Source organism: Dromiciops gliroides, chromosome 4 (assembly GCF_019393635.1).
Source record: "Dromiciops gliroides isolate mDroGli1 chromosome 4, mDroGli1.pri, whole genome shotgun sequence".
In the NCBI taxonomy this organism is placed as follows: domain Eukaryota; kingdom Metazoa; phylum Chordata; class Mammalia; order Microbiotheria; family Microbiotheriidae; genus Dromiciops; species Dromiciops gliroides.
Genome location: NC_057864.1, coordinates 426,041,851 through 426,056,139, shown reverse-complemented (window position 1 = coordinate 426,056,139; position 14,289 = coordinate 426,041,851). Strand labels below are relative to the sequence as shown.

Below are 14,289 nucleotides of genomic sequence, written 5' to 3'. Positions count from 1 at the left end.
GGTAAGAGTCAAGGGGAAACTCTAGGTCACTCCCCTAAACCCGGAGAGGGTGGGATCGCCCTGAAATGGAGGAATGAACCCGAGTGGGACACTCCCCTTTCTGCCTCAGTGACTAAACAGAGTCATTGAAGCACTGAGGGGCAAGGAGGGAGGTGAATCACCCCCGCCGCCCCGGGGATCCGAAAAAGAGCCCCGACACCTCCGAGACTGAGAGCAGGGGCAGCCCCGGGGCAGACCCTCCGGCCCGCCCACGTGGAAGGGAGGCTGGGGAAGTCCTGGGCCCCGCCCCCAGCGCCCGGCGAGCCGTCCCAGCTCCTGCCGGGGCTCAAGGCACCTGCCCTCGGCCTGGTACGGCGGCGCCTTCGCTCACTCAGGCCCGGCATGGGGATTTCTAGTCTGTTAGCCTACGGGATGGACGGAGGACACGGAGGGGCTTGGGGGTGGGGTAGGAGTAAGGGGAGGCACTCAGAATGGACACGCGGCCTGACCCTCATGAGGACCCCAAATCATATTCTCCTCATTCCTGGCTCCCCTCTCCAGATATATCTACATCCTCCCAGCCCAGTCCAGCCTCACCTAAACTCCTTCTCCCACTTCTCCGCCCTCCTCCCTGCCCAGAAGAGACGTAAAAGCGTCGCAAAACGCGGGTCGCTTTGCGGCGCCGTAAGTCCGAGCCTGCGGCGTGGGGGGTGCGGTTGTATTCGAAGCGTTTTTGCTGGAACAAGTAGACGCCATTCCCGAGACCAGGTTCTTGTGGGCCCTTCAGCGGTAACCCAGTCACTTCCCCGGGCGATCTGGGGAGGGAGAAGGCGCCAGGACACTGGCCGGAGAAGCGGGGAGAGGGGAGTGGGGTGGAGAGAGAGAGCGATCGGGAGTGGGCGGTTCCGGGTTCGAGCCCTGGCTAGGCTGCTGCGCCTACCCCCCGCTGGGCGCCCTAATCTCCGCGTCTCTGGTTACTTCTGTATTTGAGGAGCGAGGCCCGTAAGGTGGGAGGAAGGAGGTTGGAGAATGAATAGGGGCTTGTTTAATCGATGACGCGTCCGTTTATTACGGTCCGGGCCGTGCGCCGCGGAGACCCGGCCTTGGGCCCTGGCACCTGCTGAGCGCGGCCGGGTCTGGGGTCGTAGCCTTTGAGCCGGAGGGGCACCCTGGGGGCGGTGGGAATTATCGAAGCCGCCTCCCGTCGTTTTTACAGACGAGGAGACGAGCCTCCCGTAGCACTTGAGCGAGGCCGAGGGCGTTATGTAAGCCTTTGTCCTGCGTCATCCGGGGACTGCGGCGGTGGCAGAATCCAAACCCAGGGCCTCGAGCCCCGAATCCCGCCCGGCCAGCCCCGCGTCCGGCTCACACCGGCCGCTGTTGTGGTTCCTTTCACAGATCGAGGAGAGGCTCTTCTCCATCGTCTCCGTAGCCTCCTCTTCCCCCTTGGGCGGCGAAGATGCTTTACCTGATTGGTCTGGGCCTGGGAGATGCGGAGGATATCACTGTCAAAGGACTGGAGATCGTCAAGAAATGTAGCCGCGTTTACCTGGAGTCTTACACCTCGATCCTGAGCGTGGAGAAGGAAAGGCTGGTAGGTTCACCGAGTCTGCCCCCCTCCCACCTCCCTCCCCGGGGGAAAGCTGAGCCGGCTGCCTTTCATTACGTCAAGGAGAACACAATTTCAGTCTTCGCCCCATCCACTCTGTAAAATACATCCTGCATTCATTAGAGTCTTGAGTGGTAAAGAATACAAGTCATGTAGGGATTTGGGTTTCAGCCCCCAAGTTACACAACCCCGTGACCCGCAAAATGAAAAAGGTGCTTTGTCCCGCTATACTGAGAGCCGTCAGTTTAAAAAAAAAAAAGGCAAGTTATTCCCTATCTTGGGACTATCTTTTGTTTTAAGATACTGATTTAAAAATCTGAGCTGTGTGCTAATGAGGAGCTAACACAGACTTAATCAGGGGGTTACATATTCAAATGGCAAGCAATAAGGTTTACCCCTTTGAAGTAATCCTTGGGGAATACTAATCTCTTTTCTGTCTGTATCCTATGCAGACAGACCTTAACTATTTAAGCTCCTGTACCCCGCTGGGCTTTAGACCCAAGCCACATTTGTGCAGTTAGAAAGCACAGGAATAAATTTCCATAGGTTATGTTTCAACATACTTTACAGGCTATTAAATCTTAAGCTACTTTGGAATTACGGTTAGTTCACTGTCAGCTTCTTAACTAGAGAAGGCCAGAAACAGTGTTTGAGTTGAGAGCTAACTGGGCTTAATAAATGTTGGGGTGTCAAGCTGGACTTGTACTCAAGAAAACCTGGGATTATATCCCACTTCAGATACTTGGTGATCCTCAGTTTCCCCATCTTTTCCATTCCCAGGCCAGCAGCCGTCCCACACTGGAGGTGCCTCTGCCTTGAGGCCCACTCATGATATGTTGAATCCTTAGTTCAGAAGACTATTTCATGAGGACCCCAAATCATATTCTCCTCATTCCTGGCTCCCCTCTCCAGATATATCTACATCCTTCCAGCAGCCTTGACCCTTATATGCTACCCTTTCCCCTCCCCCTCCTTCCCCCTCATTTTAGATTTTGTCTTTGAATAGTAATAGGGACCATCTTGATTGCTATTCTTTGCACTTAACATAATAAGTGGCACATAATAAGTACTTCACATAAATGCTTTATGTGTCTAGAATGGAGATAATAACTGAGGTAATAACCTCACAAGCCAATTATAACGTTCAAATGAAATAATATATGAAATATACCTTGCAAACTTTAAAGCTATAAGTAACAGTTTGTATTAAACTACATCATGGTGGTGAGGAGCTGTCAAGGCAATTGGGCTTTTACTTCCATACACACGTTGAAATTGGTATCTTTTATACCCTGTGAGGTCTAAATGTGCTTGAAGTTTCTGAAAACCTCAGTTACTTCAGAACCACAGAAGAGAAGCTAAGGGTTGCTACTTGAATTTGACATCTTGAGTCAGAGGATGTTGGATGTGCTTTCTTGTTTCACTAGGACCAAGTCTTAGAGAAAAATGATGACAGAATGTCCAAACAGTAGGGAAAATATTGTAAGTAATATCTGTCACTTAGTAGTGACCAAGGAGAGCTAGTGAACCACCAGTGAGTGAAAAAGCTAGCTAAGAGAACTAAGCCCAAAATTAGTCAATCAACAGTTTCTTTGAATTATTGGTTGAATTGCTGACTTACAGACTGGTAAGTATAGAGCAAAAAAATTAAGAGGTAGGTTTAAAGATTATAAGAGATAGCACTTAGGTGCAGGTCCACACAAACTATATACCAGGGTACTGAAATGGCATATGTGATTGCTAAGCCACAATCAGTGATGTTGGGCGGGGGAGGGGGGATCTTGGAGAACTGGTGAAAGACTAGAGATGGATCTATTGGGCCCAAATTTAATATATGGAGTGTTAATTGGGTGACTCGCTGAAATATTGGGGTCCTGGAAATAATGAGGGACCTCTAGGTTAAAAGCTTCCTCCCCTCCAAACTGCCCTTTTAGATATTTCTCCCAGGCCAATAAGAAAGGAGCCTTACAGCTTCTTTTCCACAAAAGGATCAGATTTTATCACTTGGGAATTAAACAACAAAGGTGAAATTAATAAAAATCAAAGATAAGGAAATAGGGAAAAAGAAATACAGATAAATTCTCCTAACTCTAATCTAAGTCTATGCAATTCCCAGATCGTTTACAATTAAGCTAATTCAAAGGAATGCAGGTTTTTAAACTCACCACACCTGGGATATATGCTAGTTTTCTCGAATCACCAGGAAACCGAGAAGAGAGAGAAAGCAGCCAAGCGCAAGAGCATTCTCAAAGCGAAACACTAGCCTCTCCTCAAGAGTGTTCCATCTCCCTCCCCCAAAAGGGGGAAGGTCCCTCAAAAACTGCCTGTGGAGAGTTCTCCTGACCTCAGTAGCATGTGTAACTTCGGGGTGGGCCAGGTGTGGCCCCTCCCAAACGAGTCAGCTAAATTCCAATAATTTTTACCACAGGTCAGTGTTTTGTTTGTTTTTTGTTTAAGCGGAAAAGTGGGACTTAAACAATAGGCCTGCCAGAGCAGCCTGATGTCGTGTCAAGAGAGACATATATGGAGGTAGAAGACTCGGCTTCAAGTACTAGTTCTGTTATTAATACCTTTGTGACTTCTTGTTTCCTTACCAGCTTCTGAGGTGGTTAGATGGTTTGAATCTTCTTAGGAAAGTGTGTAGTAACTCACTCAACAATAAGGCACTTTAAGATATAAAGATATTACTACCCCTCTGTATCTTCATATAAAGAAGCAGATAGCTGTGTACACTATATATTTACTACTTGACATCTCTTGTTTTATTTTTCATATTTATATTACACATATATAATGTATCATATTATGTATGTGTATATATATCATGTGATAGTTGATAAATTAATAGTATGAACAAATGTTATAGAAGGTCAGAAAAGGTAAGTAAAATTATTCCTCAGGCATATATAAGCTTCAGAGATTTACAAAATGCTTTCTTTACAAACAACTCTGGGAGAGAAGTAAAACTCACTATTTTATGGACCCATAATCCACAGCAGTTACGTGTTAGGACCTGGGATTTGATCCTAGGCCTCTTAAATCCAAGTTCAACCTTTTCTTATATCACAAGGGGTCAGGCCTTAGAGATGATACCATCTAGTTCTGTCCTCTTCAGAGCAAAATAAGGTTGGGGGAGAGAAGGGACCTTTGCCCAAGCCTACATGAGGACATAACCAGAACTCCAGAGCCTAAGGCTCTTTATTCACAGCTACACTTTCTCAGTTTGGTCATGAGAGATTTTATGGGAAAAGATGAATGAGAGATAGAAAGGCCATAGTCATGGCTTTGAATGAGGCAGCTAGCTTTCCTTATGTTTTATGGCACATGCCGTTGACTTCCAAATATGTGTTGTCACCAGTGGAAAGTCTTGAACAGATTTTTAAAAACACTGCCCATTATACTGTACTAGGTATGAGGATAGATACAAAGAAAGTTTATAATCTAGAAGAGATAAGCCTACATCTATATACTTACATTACATAAATTTAATAAAAAACGCAGTTGTATAAGTACATACAAGAAGTATGAGGTATTGGGCAATCACATAAAAGATTTCATTAAACTGAAGACATAAGGGAAGGCTTTATGGAGTTATTTAAGCTGTACCTGAAAAGATGGATAGAGTATCTCTGATAAAGGCCTCATTTCTCAAATATAGAGAGAACTGAGCCAAATTTATAAAAATATAAGTCATTCCTCAATTGATAAATGGTCAAAGGATCTGAACAGGCAGTTTTCAGACAAAATCAAAGCTAGCTATAATCATATGAAAAAATGCTCTAGATCACTATTGATCAAAGAAATGCAAATTAAAACAACTCTGAGGTTAAAACCTCACACCTATCAGAGTGACAAATACAACACAAAAGGAAAATCGTGGATGTTGGAAGGGATGTAGGAAAACTGGGATGCTAATCCACTGTTGGTGGAGTTGTGAAAAGATCTAACCCTTTTGAAGAGCAATTTGGAACTATGCCCAAAGGGCTATAGAACTGTGCATACCCTTTGATCCAGCAATACCACTGCTAAGCGGTTTATATCCCAAAGACATCACAAAAAAGAAAAAGACCTAGTTGTACAAAAAATTTATAGCAGTTCTTTTTGCAGTGGATAAGAATTGGAAATCAGAGGAATGCCTATTAATTGGGGAATGGCTAAACAAGCTATGGTATATGATGGGTGATGGTTGTGCTATAAGAAATGACAAACAGGATGATTTCAGAAAGGCCTGGAAAGACTTGGATGAACTGATGTGTAGTGAAGTGAGCAGGACCAGAAGAACATTATGCACAGTGACAGCGGTGTTGTTTGATGAAGAACTGTGAATGACTTAACTATTTATTCTCAACAATACAATGATCCAAAACAATTCCAAAGATCTAATGATGAAGTATACTATTCTCCTCCCAAGAAAGAACTGATATTGATTGAATACAGACTAAAGCATGCTATTTTTTTACTTTAATTTTTTCTTTTATTCAAGTTTTCTTGTACAAAATGACTAATATGGTAATGTTTTACATAATTGCACATGTATAACCTGTATCTAATTGCTTGCCACCTCAGGGAGGGGGGAGGGAAAGAGGGGAGGGAGAGATAGAATTTGGAACTCAAAACTTTCAATAAAAACGTCCCTATTCATCCTTTTTACTACAGCCAGAATTATTCTGCTACTCAAAATCTTTAGTGCTCTCTATTTTGTAACATTTAGATTTAGAACTGGAAGAGACATCTAACCTCATTTTATAGATTTTGAAATTCAGGCCCAAAGTGTTTAGATGACCTGTTCAAGGTGACAGGTAGTAGCAGGTACCAAAAGAAAGGGCCTTTGAAATTTGGTTTCTTTGACTCCGGGGCACTAAGGGCTCTTTGCACTGTGCCGCACAATCCTACCTCTTTTACACAGCAGAAATCTGACATCACTCTCATCTTTTCGGCCTTATTTTACTTACATTCACTTTGAAGTCTAACCAAACTGTACTACTCTCTGCTCCCTGAACTCTCATGCCTCCATGCCCTGACCATGCTGATTCTTATACCTGGAATGTCTTCCTACCCCCCTTTACTACTAAGTTGATAATTATAATATCTAATATAAAGTCCAATTCAACTGTTACCTCCTGCAATCATATATTTAGATCTTGAAGGACCCTAGGTCAGCTAGTCTAAATTCCTCATCTGACAGAAGAAACTGAAAGTCCTAGAGAGTTTGTGATGTACTCAAAGACATAGCAGCGGGCAAAAGCCAGATCCTTTGGATCCAAATCCATCTTTATCTTTCCTTTACCTCCCCCATTTAGAAAAAACCTTTTCCCTTTAGGTTTTTAGCACTTTTTTATGACTAGTTAATACATTTTTTAACCAATAATTTTTTGTATGATATACTAGACTATATAATCCCCATCAGGACAGGCAGCAGCCATATCATCTCCTCTAGTGCTTAACAGAACTTTTCACACAGACCTTTAATATTTATTTGTGAATAAAATGAAGAGGTGGAGTGAAGATAGTGTTCTGGGTTCAGGGAATGGAATGAGGAATGTCACATGGTAAGCACGGGATATATTAGACGAATATTTCAGTTTGGCTAGTACATAGTTACTGATGAGGAAAGTAGTTTAAGAAAAAACTGAAAAGAAAGGGGGGCTGGAGCCCGATTATAGAGTGCCCTTAACCCCAGGCTAAAGAATATGAACTTTTTTTTCTTAGGCAGTACAGAATCAATAAAGGGACATGATCATACTGGGGGATTAGCAGCATTAATCTGGTATTATGTAGGATGAATTGGAACACTTAAAACCTGGAAATCGGAAAAAGAATATGCCTTATTAAATATAAATTCATCAGCAATCATGAAGGGGAAAAAAGCACCCCATGAAGGTGGTCAGTAGTATCACTTTGGTTTGAAAAAAAAACCAAAACAGCACAGTGTATTATATTTTACTGTCATCTAAGACCCTAGATTTTATTTAAGTCGTTTTCTTTTAAGTTTTGTTTTCATTGTATAGAGGAATGAACACTGGAAAAGGGAGTTAAAGGTTTTAGTTCTAGCTCTCCTTTCGTTAATTAGTTACATGATTATGTGTATCATACATACGTGTTATGTATTGTCTTATTAAAATATAAGCTCATTGAGGACAAAGTCTGTTTTTATTTTGTCTTCCTGTCCCCAAGAGCCTAGCATTAGTACTTAGCATGTGATAGGGCCTCAATAAATTCTTATTTATCGATTGATGACAAATTAATTTTACTATCTAGACCTGTTTCATTATCTATAAAATCTAAAAATAGTGAAAGTAGAACTGGACCTAGAATCAAGAGACGTGGGTTTGTATCCAAGCTTAAACACCAGTAAATATCTGACTTGCAGCTTGAACAGTGGTTGTTGTAAGGATAAACTGGGTAATGAGGTTAAAATCCCTTAAGCTCAGGAAAGTAATTTTGTTATTAAAATCACCAATTATCTATCCCACACAAATGTCATAATTTCACATAGACATGGATACTGTTGCACTTTAGTGTGAATATCTAGAGTGGATTTCATTAGCATTTCCCCATAGCTTACTTGCTTATTAAGTTTCTCCATTTTGATATTTTAGCTTGGCACTGCTTGTATTGGTCCCTGGATTTGAATTTCAGGTGATTAATGACAGTTTCTATGGAGAACGCCTATGTCTCTGGGATTTTTTTCTCTATTCTCATGTGTACTAGCTTTGTGGTCTCTTGAGATTGTTTAAATTATACTTTTCCTAGAATAGCTTAGGAATGTATACTAAGGCTTGGACTAAGTGTGGGTTTTGTGTCGCTTGTGGATAACTTTGGTCTTTCTAAACTCCTAGAGTTGATGTTGATGGACAAGGTAGATAAAACCAAAACACTAAAAATAGCATCGTACCAACTCTTGTATAGTACTAATATTCTTCAGTAGCATATTACAGAATACAACTCACATGTCAGGATTATTTCTCCTAGCCTTTCCCTTTTCTGCTTCATCTAGGAGGAGCACATTCAGAGGTAAATTTAAAATTCAAAGAAAGCATCAGATGTTAAAAGGTCTGCCTTCCCTTGGGATATTAAGATAGGCCTAAAGACAGAGTTTAATTGCAACCTGATATAGAGCACCAGCTCATTGTGTAGTTTTGTGCACAGATCTATGTTGGATAATTGCCAAGATTTCCACCAGTAGAAAATAAAGATCAGTGTCTGTAAATGTGTTTATTGTTGGGGTGGGGGGAATGGTTTTTGTTGTTTTAAATGGTAACTGGCCCTGTCTCATGGTGGTTTTTTCCTTAAATTTCTAGGAGCAGTTTTATGGAAGACCATTGATTACTGCTGACAGACAGGTAGTGGAACAAGAAGTAGAACAAATTTTAAGGGATGCTGATGACAGTGATATTGCCTTCCTTGTTGTTGGTGATCCATTTGGGTAAGACAAGGCAAATGTGTATGTTTGCATGTAAAAGAAAAATCTTTAAGTACTATGAACCTAGTTTGTTATACCTCCCTAGTAATCAGAACTTTCATTTAGAAACACTAATACCCACTTTTTAATATTCAGTATTTTTCAAAAATCAAGATACATTCAGAATAATTTATCTTTAAAAATCCTGTTTCATCAAGTTAGGTGTATATAAAATTTGCTTTGTTTCATTTTACATTTCTGTTATCCATACTTTTTTTAAAAATTATAAATGTGCAATAAAGCACATACATCAGAACATATATTCATTCTATAGTTGTTAAGTATTAGACTTTAAAATCTATATTATTGATGACTGTGGTGTTCCTCTTAAAAGGTTACTTTGCTATCCTAAGGGGCATTAAATGAGTTATCTTTTTCATGAAAACTATGTATTATATAATCTAAAGTCATTGCAAAGATCTTGGATTCATTACATCTTATTTTTCTAAAAAATGACATTTCCCTTTCCTTTTTCTAGGCTGGTTGCGTTATGTACTATATTATTTACTATATGTTATGTACTATATTATTTAGCTGTTGTCTATTTTTAATTGAGCAAATTTAGAAGCTGCCAAGGTTCTTAAATAATTTTGTTTACTAAGCTGCTAATTTCAATTTCTTATATCCATTGGGAGCTATGGCATTCCCTATTACCAGAAGGATGCACTTCTGCTTGTCCAGTCAAGCATCATCAATCTCCCATGTCAAGCCATATAGAAGCATGCTTTGTCTCCAGCTGGCGACCCACAATTTATGTTACAGCTTTAAGGAGCATAAGGACAATTAAATCACTGTGAGCCCACCACCAAGGATGTTTTTCAAAAGGAAAGGAGTTACATGTGCATGTGTCTGTCAAAAAGAGAGTAATTTACATTAATACAAGTCACAAGGGAAGGTCTATCATTGTACTTGAACTTGGTTGTAAATAATCATGGACAAGCTTAGAGTTTTGATTGGCCTTTGACAGTTATGTGAAATTAAAGTTTTATCCAAGTATCTTTTGAAGTTAGCCATAAACTAGAGAGACAAGGGGAAAGCCAAGAGGGGTGCACATATTTCAAAAAATGATCTTGAGTTAATAATAGCATTTATAGAGAGCTTCAAGCTTCACAAAGCTCATTACACATATTACCTTATTTGATTCTCACAACAACTCTTAGAGGAAGGTGTTATCATTTCCATTTTACTGATGAGGAAACTAAAACAGGCTAAGTGATTTAACCCAGGTCCCATGGTTAATAAGTGTCTGAGGCCAGATTTGAACTCAATGTTTTTCTGACTCCAAGTCCAGATACAGATTGCAGTTTTCTGATTTGTAAATTGTCCTTTTCATTCAACTAATATTTATTGAGCACTTCCTTTTTGAAAGACACTATGCTAGACACTAACATAACATTCTAAAGATGATAGCCCTGTTCTCATTAGAGCCTTGACATGTATGCAGCTATAGTACAGGACAAATGTAATGGAAGTTACAAAGTCTATAGTCACAAGAAGGATGGCTCTTTCCAGCTGGGAGGCCAGGAAAGAATTTATGAAGGAGATGTTATTTGAATGGGGCCTTAGAGGTCTGTAGTAAGAAATTGGACAGCCAGAAGGTTAGAAAACATCTTTCCCCTCTGGCTTTCAAAAACCTCTTCCTTTTTCTCCTGGACCCTGTACCTCTCTCATATACCTGTTTGATTTTCATATTTAAAAGTTTCCCTTAGTTTCATGCCTCTGCATGACCAGAGTCAAACAGCCAAAATAACATGGGGCATATTGAGCAAACAGTAGAGTTTATAGTTTGGCTAGAGTTTAGAGGAGTGATGATAAGGATGGAAAAGCAAGTTAGAGAAAAATCATGAAGGGCCTTGAAGTTTGGGGATTCTTTGAGACAGTTGAAAAAAGTCTGTTATTTATTTGCTAGGTCACGGGGGAGCCATTGAAGACTCTTGAGCTAGAGGGTATTGTGCTTAGATTGGTGTCCCAGGAATATCAATCTGGCATCAGTGTGTATTTAGAAAGGATTAGAGTGGGGAAAACCAAAAGAGGGAAATGAACTAGAAGTCTATTGAAGTAGACCAGGTGAGCAATAATGAGGGGTTCTATTATTTATCTAATGATTGGATTGTGAGAAAAGGGAATAGAGATATTGGTCTTATGATATAATTGATGCAGGGGAACTCAATGCAGGTCAGCCTCTTCTCAGCAACTTCAAGTCAGAAAGAATTTCCCAGATCACTGATTGGTAAAGTGACTTGCTCAGGGTCACACAGCCAGGATACACTGACAGTGACACCAGGGGCTCAGTTTTGCAGTCTTCAAGGCTAGCTTTCTTTCCGCTCTGCTATGCCTCTAGATCTTCAAGTTTGAATGACTGGAAAAATTAATTTGCTATAGAATAAATAAATGAGGTAAGGAAGAAGAGGTTTTGAGAGGAAAATAATAAAGTATCTAATGCCATTTTGGGGAGGGCGTTGTTTTGGTTTTTTGGTAAGGCATTTGGGGTTAAGTGACTTGCCCAAGGTTACACAACTAGTAAGTGTAAAGTGTCTGAGGTCGTATTTGAACTCAGGTCCTCTTGAATCCAGGGCCGGTGCTCTATCCACTGCTCCACCTAGCTGCCCCTCTAATGCCATTCTTGTGAGCATTAAAATGAGACAACATGTATAGTGTTTTGTAAACTATAAACTGATATGGAAATGCCATTACTTTAACTTTTAATTTAATTATGGGAGTCAACAAAAGTAATAGGTAGTAACTGAAGCCTGAACATAGTAAATATGGCTTATTGAAGACACCAGTGGTTAAAGTACTGAGACTTAACCCAAATTAGAAGGAAGATCAAAGAAAAGGAATATTTACAGAGGCAAGGGAAATAGGAAAGTATCATTCATAGAAGCTAAAGATAATTTCATTAAACAGGTGACACTTTATTGGAGCTGAAAAGGAGGTTAAGAACAAGGAAGAAACTATTTGATTAGTCCAGATTATGTTAAATGTTAAAGGACAGTTTTGCTGGAGACAGGGTGTGGGGAGAGCAGTGAGGATCTGAGTTTGAAGAAAATCAGAAGTAATGATGAAATATTGGTGCCACTTCATTCTTTGCTTCCGACCAGATTATTATTAGCTCTTAGGCTTGTGACAGAACTTTTTCTCTACCCTTATATGTGCTATTTGTGGATTCATACCTCTTGTGCTGGAAGAGATCTTGGATATTGTCTTGCTTAGTCGTTTTAGTTTATAGGTAAGAAAGTTGGAGCATTTGGAAGTGCATCATTGATTTTTTTTTTCCCTGGTTGATAATTTTTTTTCACCTGGTTGCTTTAAAGCTCAAAGCTTGAATTACAGAATTTTAGATTTGGAAGGGAATTCATTGTCCATCTAGTGAAAACCCAGATCCAAAAGAAATCTCCCTCCCCCATTCCCTTGTAACATACCCAACAAGTATTCATAAACAACATGAAGACCACCCTCCCATCACCCCTCCCCCCCCACACACACACCAGTTGGAGAAGCTACTACTTCTTAAAGGATCTCACTAAACTTTTGGACATCTCTAACTGTTATAAGAAACATTTCGTTACTGTCTTTTGTTAAATCACCATTTCCCAATATATTGCTTCTAATGAAGAATTAAAAGGGAAGGAAGAATTAAAAAAAAAAAAAGAACAGTTCACTACAACTAATCACTCCATTAGCAGTCATCAATGCAGTGTTCCACACCCATGGTCATCCATCTGCAAAGATAAGAGTGAAGTGCCTTTTCTGTCTCATCTCCAGATCCATCCTTGATCATCATAATTATGTAGCATTTGGGTTGTGTGTGCTCAGTATTTTCTTTGTGGTGGTCATTGTGTATGGTATTTTCCTGATTCTGGTTACTTTGTTCTGCATCATTTTCTATGTCTCACCATAGTCTTCATATTCAGCATTTCTAATGGTAAAATTCCATTATAATCAGGTGCTCCAGGTTTTTTTTAGATACATCATAATCGATGGGCATCTATTCCATTTCTTTTCCTTTTCTACCACAGAAAGGGCTGCTTTGAATATTTTGGAGTACATAAGAACTTTCTTTATCTGGGATCTCTGGGTCAAAATATAGACATTTTAGTCACTTGCTTAGCAGATTTCCAAATTGATTTCCAGAATAGTTGTGGATCAGTTCACAACTTCATTAGCAGTGTATTAGTATGCCCATATGTCCACAGCCCCTTCAACATTAACTATTTCTGTCTTTTTCTTTTTTGTCAGTTTGCTGGACCCAAAGTAAAATCTCAGCTGTTTGGATTTGAATTTTGGCTTAGTGATTTGGTGCGATCATTCATGTGGTTGTTGATAATTGCACAGCTTTAATTATTAGGTGTTTTTTTTCCTGATATCAAATCAAAATTTGCCTTTTTGCAATTTCCATTGCTTATAGCTCTTGCCATAGGGGCCAGACAGACCAAGTCTAATACATATTCTTCCACGTGATATCCTTTTAAATAATCGAAGACAGCTATTGGCTTCTCCCTCATTCCCAGTTACTTCAAGCCAACCCCTTAGATTTCCTGGAGTCAAAGCTCTTCACCTTCCTACTAGTTGCCATTCTCTGGATACTTACTCTGTAGCTTAACAACCTCCTCCTAAATTCTAGAAACTAGAAAACTATGCACAGTGCTCTACAAGTGGTTTGATCAGAGCAGGGGATGGAGAAACTATTATCCACATATTCCTAGAAGTTCCAGCTTTTGAAGCAGAATTTCAAAATCACAGAATCACATTTGTTAGAGAACTCAGATATTTAGTTGAATTCAACCTCAACTGAACTAAAAATCCCAGAAAAGCAATCACCTAGCCGCTTCTTTTTTTTTTTTTTTTTTTTTTTTGCGGGGCAATGGGGGTTAAGTGACTTGCCCAGGGTCACACAGTAAGTGCCAAGTGTCTGTGGCTGGATTTGAACTCAGGTATTCCTGAATCCAGGGCCGGTGCTTTTCCACTGTACCACCTAGCGGCCCCAACCTAGCCTCTTCTTAAAGATCTGACTCTGAGGCTAGCCCAATCAACTTTTGGATATTTCTAATTGTTAGAACACATGTTCTTCCCTTAATTTGCCTTCCTGCAACTTCTGCCTTCTGGACCAACCAACGCATGTCTTATCCCTCTTCCACAGAATCAGCCTACCAGACAGCTAAGTAGAAATGATAGAAGTAAAGTAAGAACTGAATATCTCTGCTTTTTCTCTGTTAGCTGTCCCAAGTAGTAGGTTCAT

General features: G+C 40.3%; 1 protein-coding gene across 2 annotated transcripts in view; it reads left to right on the top strand.

Annotated features, from left to right (window-relative positions):
• Window positions 1-625: 625 nt before the first annotated feature.
• DPH5 (diphthamide biosynthesis 5) overlaps window positions 626-14,289 on the top strand; it is a 46,280-nt gene continuing 32,616 nt past the window's right edge. Inside the window, exons 1-3 of one of the 2 annotated variants that reach the window (XM_044002845.1) lie at window positions 626-747; window positions 1,378-1,573; window positions 8,890-9,014. In XM_044002845.1, coding sequence (XP_043858780.1) covers window positions 1,439-1,573; window positions 8,890-9,014 — 260 coding nt within the window. In that variant the 5' untranslated portion in view covers window positions 626-747; window positions 1,378-1,438. Of the gene's footprint in view, window positions 748-961; window positions 987-1,377; window positions 1,574-8,889; window positions 9,015-14,289 lie in introns of those variants that run through there. The other variant, XM_044002846.1, reaches the window with a different exon arrangement.